The following is a 9,975-nucleotide window of genomic DNA, read 5'->3' on the forward strand; positions in this document are numbered from 1 at the left end:
TACCAGATGTTAAAGTTGAACTAAGAATGGTGAGGATGAATTGGAGGGTAAAGATGATTCATGGTTTGATTTTATGAAGTTAGTGGAGGAAGTAGAGGTGGAACATATGCAAGATATTCAAGAATGCAATAGTATCTTGAGCAAAAGATGCCAAGAAGGACGACCTTGTAGCAGATGAAGGAAGATATCTTGATTTTGTTGAGACAGAAGATAGAATTGGTTACTCAGTGTAGGAACATATTGAAGATGAAGTGAGGCATAGCAGAGTATGGCATCATGAAGATGAAAGCTAGAAACATGAAGGTGTTAAGGCAAGTGAAAAGGTCTTTGATCCTCGAGGATCCATCTCTTCTATCAAGCTAAAGCAATGGTCAATTGCATCTTTTCCATTCCATCTAGTATGACACAGGAGGACATGACATGTGCTGCTAAGCATGTGCATGCTCTAGTAGTTAGGAGGAGGGCAAAATATGACTTTTTTTGTGCGACTAGTATCTTTTTGTATCAGCAGCAAATGAAATATGCTATGTAAATCACATCATGTAAGAGCACTCATGTGTAGAAGGCAGTAGCACTAATAGGCGCACATGTAAATAGTAGGGATAGGATAGAAGATAGTAGCTAGAGAATATCATGACATTGGCCCTCCCTATTTTTTGCGATGACTTTTGTATTGAACATATATTTTGAAAATAATTATGCGCTTGTATGAAGAACCGTGATTGCAGGAGATGATGACAAGAACTTTGCAACCAAATTGATGATTGGATGACCCATGGAGCTTGGTTGGGACCTTGGATCTTACACGAGCACATAGAACGGATGATGAAGGGAGTGGTCACTAAGGCACTAGAGTAGGACTAGTTGTTTCCTTGTTCTTGGTTTCTGTGGTTTTGGTAAATCTTGAATTTGTAAGCATGTTTGATTTGCAGTTTGTGTAACATGTGGTCATTACATTTATGATTTTGTGAAAGGGTTATTCACACTTACAAATCACACAAAAAGTTGCATGATTATGTAAATATGCACCTGGCCAATTTGGAATTGAGGATTGGACTTCGACCAATGTTGTCTTCAGCTCATAATGGATGCTCAAATAAAACAATTATGTGGGATGGATGTGATTGAGGGAAGTTGAGAAACCAGATGAACGTGATTGAGGGAATTTGACAAACACATGAACATGGTTTCGTAAAATCATCCATGCGATTGCTCATATCCTGCACCTTCTTTGGAGAAGGGATGATTAGATGGATGATGTTGAGCACAATGATGAATGAACTACTTATCTTGAATGGGTCTATTTTGTTTTGAAAAACAAGTTGAAGGTTATCTTCTATATCATTTGGAATTTAGCACACCACAAGCAACCCATCATTGAAGCTTACTACAGATGCAAGTATCCTAACTCTTAAATCCAAAAGATTTTCTACTCTCTCCCAAGTCCTTTTAATTTATAGACATTGTAAATTGTCATATGGAGCATGCTCCTATATTCTTTAGAGAGAGCTTTATGCTATTTACACTTAACTAAATGGACCATTCCATAGATGTATTGCCAACAACTCTTCACTATGTTGCCTCCTTTACCTCTTTAAGATCTCATGGACAAGGAGAGCTAGTGCTAGTGATGAGGAGAGGAGGACGAGGAGGAGGATGAAGGGGAGCAAGAGGCAACTATTCACCTTAGTGAGGAGGCAGTTAGAGTACAATTATTATTTGATATTGCACATAGGGTCTACAGTATAGATGTTAGACTCTAGAGTCTAGTTATCATCTATGTTGCTTTGCAATTTTAAGTGTTAAAACTCTTTGGTTGCTTGAGCTTGTGAGCTTTCCTTATTAGTAAGCTACTTTATGAATCATGTTTCAATTTTTCTAATCTTACTTCTTGTAGAGTTTACTTAAATCTACTTTTCAAAAGACTCTTCTTTCTTAATAATGACAAATGAGTCATGACATGCAAGAATCGAATCACGTTACAATATTTAGACTTCAAAAATTCGAATGTAATTTTTCTAGAGAGAAAACTATTGAAATATATTAAGCGGTAACAACACCAGACGTACAAAACATGTTTTTAAGAACGTTTCTAAACTAAACAAGCTATACACAGTCTTAGAGGAAGTATAGAATACTTTTTCATATCATATAGCAATATATGTGGCACATGACCTACAATGAGACCAAATTAGAAGAGCTAGATCTGAATTAACCAAAGTCCATGCACTCATTTTCCTAGCTAGACACAATAGATGCAGACAATTGCTGCAGAAGTTATTCGGTGCTAACAAGTTATTCCATAGACATGCCCACATCTGATTAATCAAACCAGGTGAGACTCTCAGCCGAAGTCTTATAAGCCATAGTGGTAGAGCAACCACAGCTACAAGGATTGGGATGACAGAAAGGACACCAACCGAAGAGGATCATGCCAACATTGGGGTTACAATGACTACCAGGGGCACCAGCAGGGCCAACGGGCCCAGGGGGGCCGGGTGGGCCTGTAGGACCGGCTGGGCCTGCAGGACCGGCTGGGCCCGCAGGACCGGCTGGCCCCGCAGGACCGGCTGGACCTTCTGGACCGGCTGGACCAACAGGGCCGGCAGCGCCAGCGGGGCCTTCCGGGCCGGCGGGACCGGCAGGACCGGCGGGGCCACATGGGCCGGCTGGGCCTGCGGGGCCGGCTGGGCCAGCTGGGCCTGCGGGGCCTTCTGCGCCAGCTGCACCTGCTGGGCCTGCTGGACCTTCGGGGCCTGCTGGGCCTGCTGCACCAGCTGGGCCTGCTGGGCCAACTGCACCATCTGCGCCTTTTGGTCCTTCTGGACCTGCCGGGCCAACTGCCCCAGGAGCCCCATCTGCACCTTTTGGCCCTGCAGGACCTTGCGGCCCTTGGTCACCCTTTGGCCCTGGCGGAGGTGGCTCATCGTCGTAGTAATACGCCTTTAGCACAATTTGGCCTGCGTTGCACCCAGAAAACACCGACAATAGTCCTGTCTTCTCCAACGAGTATGCCACCTTATCGTCCGCTCCTTCCATGCCTTTCTTCTTGATTTGACACCCGCAGAGCTCCACCCTGCCCAGATTCGCTCGACGTCCGCTCCGCTCCATGTACACCGTCACCTTTATGCATTCGTCTGCAATGTCGGCTGGATCTCTGACGTTGAAGTCTAGCTTCTCATTCCACACTGGGTTCAGATCCCTCTCTTTGGTCTTCGTCCTCAGCCTTTGGCAGCCGAACTTCACCTCCACGTAGGGGCTTGATGAACCCCCTCCATCCTTTGGCCTCAAATTGGAGGCCTGGCAAACCTCGATAACCAGCTTCCAGTTGGTCATGACTGTAGATTCGGATCGCTTGTACCGACCTCTGTGCACACAAACTTTGTGAGATCGCAGTTAGATCGACACACGACTTTGTAGTTTGCAGACAGAAACGCACACCTGCGCTCTTCCGCAATGCGCCTACCCAGCTTCCCAGAGCTCTTGTTACTCAAGATCGTCCATTTTATTACGAGAACGAGATCCGAATCCGAGCAGTAGCGTCTGGAGCCACCTTGTTTAGATCCGTGTATAGGAAGCTCTAATCCGCGCGGCACTGCAACGAATTCTTGAAAAACGCTAACAGCTTAAAGAAGACAATTTGCCAGCAGCCCGAAAGATTCAACAACTTTTAAGAGACCCAACAAAGAGAGATCAAAGCGATTACCAAAAGCACAGGCCGTAGAGGAAACCGGCAGTGCAGACAATACATGACTTCTACAGTGCTCAAGGAGAACAACTTTTAGAAGACTCAACAAAGAAAGCACCTACCCAAAAGTGCAGGGCCGCAGAGCAACCGGCGCTGGAGCCAAACGAGGATTGCTAAAACATTCAACAAGCTGCTGAAGTGAGATATGAGCTTCTGTGCTACAAGAAGTGCCGAGCAACGAAATGCAGCTGCCCAAGAGAGAGGAGAATTCTATACAACTGCAACGACGTGAAAAGAGTGATCTAGTGGGATGCAGGCAATGCTCATTCGATGGCTGCAAGCGAGGGGAGCAGCTGAACTGGGAAGAGAGAGCAGCTGGAATCCAAAGAGCAAGCAAGACTTGTCCTCTCTCCGAGTAGGTAGGTAGAACAAATGGGTGACGGACGACAAAAGTATATCGCTAACGCGTAAGTGACATATCGCATTAGAAGGACAGAGGTTGGGCCGACACTGGGGAGGGAGTAGCTGGCAAGTTGAATCAATGGCGTTGGAAAGTTTTACAAAATCATCGGATCCTTGTTTTAACAGGTGATCAATACCACTATTTAATACATTTCTATATTTGGGGAAACGGCCAAAAAACTGAAGGGAGACGTGAAGGATCAAAAGATTAAAAAGTGGATGAGCTTGACTTTCCCACATAATGGAAAATGGACGTTGAAACTAGCATAGTTCCTAGACCCTAGAAAGGATCCAAAATACTATCTTGGATTCACTCCTTGGGAAATGCTTTTAACATGTGCCTCAAGTTTTAACGCATTATTAAAATATGCCTCTATCGCATAAAAGAAAAAGCTACTGGTAAGAAAAAGCTACCGGTAGTCTCCTATCTCATCCTAGTCTCCTATCGCATCCTCTTCGTACATATATGTTAAGATTTGTGAAAAGATCCCTTAGTAAATTTCAGATTTATGAAAAGAATCCCCTTGTAAGTTTGTCGTATTAGAATTTTGTAACTCTCACGTAGGGACTTTTTTGTGTGATTTTATTTTATTTTTAATGTATTAACATGGCTTTTAGTGTGTTCCAAACCATGATGGATAAGTATTCATGGTTTAGTCACTCTATTCAAATTTCATATACTTTATCTTTCTATCTTGTAGGAGTATTAAGACCAGAGACTCCTCCACAATAGAGCCCACCATCATGTGCATTCATTGAGCTTCTGAGCCCACCGTCATGTGCATTTATTGAGAAGCTTCTGGAGGCCCTTTAGTGTGGTGACCAATTGCAAAGGTAGAAGGAGTATAAAATTTTTCAAAGGCCACATTTTGGACTACAGACTCATCCACAATAGAGCCCACCATCATGTGCATTCATTGAGGAGCTTCTAGTGTGGTGACCAATTGAAAAGGTAGAAGTGCTTCATAGATGACCACATAATGGCTTGGTTGGCTGAAACAATCCCCCAAAAAGTATCAAAGGTACTACATATATCCCCATCCCAAACGCCATGGGGTTATAATGTCTTATCGAATTTGTTGAACTCCACTTTATCCGTGCGATTCTTTGATCCCTTAGTTTGCATGGAGTTTAAGCTTTTCATTGTTGGACGTTATATATCCTGGCTAATGACTTTACTTTATTTGTGGAGCACCAACGTTAAGTAATATTTTTATATAAGTCTTCAATGCATGCACACACATGCACACATCCCCAAACAATGGTATTGAAATCTCTCTCTCTCTCTCTCTCTCTCTCTCTCACACACACACACACACGCACGTATGCACGTAAACACACACACACATACATATGCATATGCACACATATATACAGATACACACATACACATATACATAAACATATACATATACACATACATATACAAATATGTACATCTTTGTGTGTGTGTGTGTGCGCATGTACGTATGTGTGTGCATGCATGCACGTGTTGTGTGCATGTGCGTGCATGCGTGCGTGCATGTGTGTGTGTGTGTGTGTGTTAAATACATGCATATACATATATGACATGATGCAATTTAAGCAATGTTTTCACAAGTAATTTAATTAATATCACTAAAACAACATATAAACTGTGTCGCTCCACATTTTGGTTTTTGACAAATAATAGATAGTGACATCTATAATCTATCAAGCAATCTATCAAAGCAAATAGTTTAGTAACGCAAATTTGAATTGCGTAGGTGATTCAAAAGATGTAACTCAACTACGCGAGTATTTTAGCAATTGTTTTTAAATACAGTCCCCATCAAATGGACAAGAAATAAATATTTAATATAGCATAGGATATATTTTAATGTACATTAATTAATATTATTCACTAATACATGATGTATTATATCAGACCGTCATTTTTTGTGAGAACTCTTTTTCTTGGCCAAACTACCATAAAATTTTCTATATTGAGAGTGAAAATGCCACAATTGTGAGAAACATAACCCACTTTATCGGTCAAATAAACTTCAATGTTTGTATACTATTTGATAGTATCATTGTTTTATGTTTACTTTTTCCTTTTGTTAGGATAAATCTTTGAGTACTACAGTGAAGGATTTCCACATATCTATGAGTATTATGGTGGAAATGTTTGTGCTCTATGTCATCATCATCACAACTTTGCTTTTCTTATTCTGCTCATGAATCTCGTTGACCTACCATTCAATTGTTGTGGTAAGTGCTTCTCCCTTGGCATGATAATGATATAAGGGATAACCATAACAAATTATTTCATGGTGGAAGGTGTAGTGTATGCCAACAAGAGAACCCATGTGAGGGATGATGGCAAGGAAATAATTTCTACGTGGAAGATGATGAAGAGTGTTATCAAGATTTTATAAAGAAAAAATAGGAGACATAAGGATTGCATGCCATGCAATTATTTGAGGAGTGTGGGAGATGGAATCACATAGAAATTAAGAGGAGACACGAGGATGGCATGAGATGCAAAATAAATAGTGATATGTAATTTTTTGACAAGACAAGCACAACAAAAAGTATGTTGACAAGATAATTGCAACAAAAATGAAACAAAAAAAAATGAAATGAGTCATTGAAGATATTAAAAGACAATGAATGTCAAAGATACCAAATGAAAGCCAAAAACGTTTATTTGGTATAGTTTATAAAACCAAGAGCAATTGAGATCTTTAACAGGAGTCTCGAACCAACTTTAATCATCAAAGTATTTTTTTAAAGCTTAAATAAAAATCTTGTAAGATCAATGATGACCTTTTCTAAAGAAACTAATCACGCAATCTTTTTCATGACTATGTAAGGGGCCATAAAAAATAAGTTGAGAAAGTGTATTGGGTTCTATCTTCCCCATAGAATTGTCTAATAGAAATTGCTTTACAATAAGTTATTCATTTCTACAACATTACGTATGTCATACTGATACATACATACCTACATATATGCACATGCATGCATATCTATATACCTCGTACTTTTACACACACACACGTGAAATAAATTATATGAAATAATAGCAAAATGTACTAATATATGATAATAGAATGTAGAATATATGATGGAATATTGTTATACTAACATATAATAGCATTGAATTGTATAATATAAAATAATGTCATAATAACAAAAGAACAACTTTTCACAGTTTTGATGAAACGATTAAAACTTTAAACTTTTTTTATTTGGTTGATTATAATAGGTAGGAAAAGCTAAATGCTTAATAACTTGATGTGAATCTTTCTTTATATGTCTTTTAGAAGATCATGCAGAATTTAAAATTGTATTTAAAGAGATATTGACACTTTACTACAATCGGGTTTGTAATCATAAAAGTGATCGTCGATAACAAAACCAGTGTTGAAGATGTATCATGAAAATATAGGTACAAAAGGGGTACAAAAAGATATAATAAAAGTACATTGAAGACGTTTTTGAAGCTGTGTATAAAATTAATCCTTTCCCTTCTCCTTTTCCTTTTTGAAGTTATTTTTATTTTGACTTAGACTAATTGAGGGGATACCTTGTCTAAATGGTATTAGCCCAATATATTTTATACATGGTGTAATACAGTATCTTGTCAATTTGTGTTCATACCATACTCGTTATCTTCTATAAGTAAAATGCATTGACAATAATATCTTAAATAAAAATATTTTCTTGGAATTATCTTTTATAAGTAAAGTGCATTTACATTTCTTAAATGAAAACATTTTTTCTATCTAATATAAGAGTACTAAGGTAGCCAATGGGGATCCCAATTTCAATTACAAATAATTGTTTATTTACATTCATTTGCACTCATCACTATCAGTACTGGCCGATGCAATGGAGTTGTTTCTAAAAAAATTAAAGGGTGCAAAACTGTGAGGACACCATCTTTATGCTCCATCTCATTATGGCATGATTTCATATCAATACTAGTTCTACAAGTCCAAGTTGATCATTTTCTCACAATTTCATCAACTTCATACACACTAGTATGCAACCTGCACGTTGCTACCTGATATAAAAGATGCTGGTACATAAAGATATAGCACATCACCTGCACGTTGCATCTCGTCTTTCCATCTTTGGGAGAAAATGATCTCCTCCTTCGCGAGATATGGTTCTTCTCAACTGCTTATCCATTAGCAATTGTGTGAGTCTCTCATCAGCTCGATGAAGAAAATGGAAGGTGGCAAGAGGCTTGGTGGAGAATTGGTAGGTGCCCAAATGGAGCAGCTTTCACAGGAGCCAAACAGACCTCACCCGCTCCTCCTGTGTCTCGTGTTCATGGCACCTCTCACCTCCTCCATCGCTTCTCTGTTTGCTCTTCCTCCCCTCCTCCTCCCTCCTCCTTGCACCTCTTCAAGGCCAACATCTCCCATCTCCTCCTCACTTTCTTCTGCCTCAAACACCTTTTCGTTGTTGATGATTGATTTTCGCTCGCCTTTGGTGAGGTCACACGCCTAGTGCTTGATGAAGACGGTCGGCGTTGCCCCTACTTCTACGTGGATGTCATTTGCTTTTGGATAGCGTGTGTGAAGAATACCTTGGAAGAGTTCCATTTTCAAACATTCTAGTAATGTCATGCAATTCGTAGATGGTCCGCTCTTAATCTCATGGACTACTGCTCGCAGGCTTTAAGGTTGGAATTTAGAATCAAGAAGAGTGAGGAATGAAATGATGTGATGGTTGAAACGGATTTTTTCATCCTTGTGGCCCATATTTCTTGCTTCAAATTCAATGTTCCATATTCCTCCATTGTCAAATCCAATGATCCAACACCTCACATTCATCAAATTAAATCTAAGGGCCCACCTTTCTCGAATTGTCCTTCCCCGAAGCTCTCCTTAAGAGAGAAAAAGATTGGGTCCTCAGTAAGCTCATCCTCAGTATCATCGTGATATTGTCAACTTATTTTACGCTTTGGAAAATGTTGCACTATTTTCTTGGTTACCATAGTAGTTCCTCTTAATGTTGGTGATGTCCAATCTCAATTTTTTTCCAAAGAAAGAAAACTTCTATTAATGCTTGGAAAAACCACGTGCTTCTAACCTCTATAAAGGGACTGAAGATGGTAAATACAATGAGAAGGGTGTTAGAAAGAAACACAACCTATTCCTAGGGTATTGGCTAACCGCCTAGGTTGCCTTAGGAATAGGGGCTAATAGCCACGGAGGTGGTGTGTACATCACCCATGGAGAAAGTGTACAAAATCCCTGCAAGCCAAGCCTTGTAGAAAGGGTCCCGCATTTCGGTGGTCCCTCTCAATCATGGAGTGCCATGCTCCGAGGTAGCGCATAGCATGAAGATAATATCCTACCAAATGGCCACTAGGGTGTTCGCTAGATTTGTTGTATGTCCCCTCATCACATGACTACACTAAGCAACCCAAATGTTCCAGGCGGTAATGCTGTCTAGCATCTCCCAGACACTGTCTCTAGTGAAAAAGAAGGCCGTGAGTGAGACAGTGGTACTTCATCATAAGCCTCTACCCAAGAGACCTTCTGGCCATGGATCCTATAAGCTAGCGACACTTGGTCGATGGAGAAAGCGTGCCCACCGTGTGTGAGCCATGCTACCATCCCCGTGTGCCCACTGTGTGTGAGCCATGCTACCATCCCCCCCAAGTGAAGTCCCTCTGCATCCATATATTGGCCACTATCCAAAGGGACGCACGCCAGATCCTCTACATAGCTACACAACCTAAAGGCAATGGGGAATCGTCTTGAACACACCCTTTGCACAATAGAAGCATCTGTTGTCGACTCGCATCTGCTCTAGCCATGGGCCAATAGGCAATCCTCCAT

The 9,975-nt window shown here is 40.5% G+C and overlaps 1 protein-coding gene across 1 annotated transcript; it reads right to left on the bottom strand.

Moving 5' to 3' along the window:
• Positions 1-2,118: 2,118 nt before the first annotated feature.
• Positions 2,119-3,958, bottom strand: LOC147881524 (uncharacterized). Its single transcript, XM_087402158.1, has 3 exons — positions 3,811-3,958; positions 3,442-3,595; positions 2,119-3,367 (listed from the first exon to the last, which is right to left on the bottom strand). The coding sequence occupies exon 3, from the start codon at positions 3,334-3,336 to the stop codon at positions 2,323-2,325; it is 1,014 nt and encodes a 337-aa protein (XP_087258284.1). The 5' UTR covers positions 3,337-3,367; positions 3,442-3,595; positions 3,811-3,958; the 3' UTR covers positions 2,119-2,322.
• Between the last annotated feature and the right edge of the window lie 6,017 nt (positions 3,959-9,975).

Source organism: Dipteris shenzhenensis, chromosome 31 (assembly GCF_047967505.1).
Source record: "Dipteris shenzhenensis isolate YYH24624 ecotype China chromosome 31, Dip_SZ_1.0, whole genome shotgun sequence".
Lineage (NCBI taxonomy): Eukaryota > Viridiplantae > Streptophyta > Polypodiopsida > Gleicheniales > Dipteridaceae > Dipteris > Dipteris shenzhenensis.

Bases quoted from the DNA above. Each gene is read 5' to 3' on its own strand.
- LOC147881524 (XM_087402158.1), bottom strand. From the start codon at position 3,336: ATGACCAACTGGAAGCTGGTTATCGAGGTTTGCCAGGCCTCCAATTTG.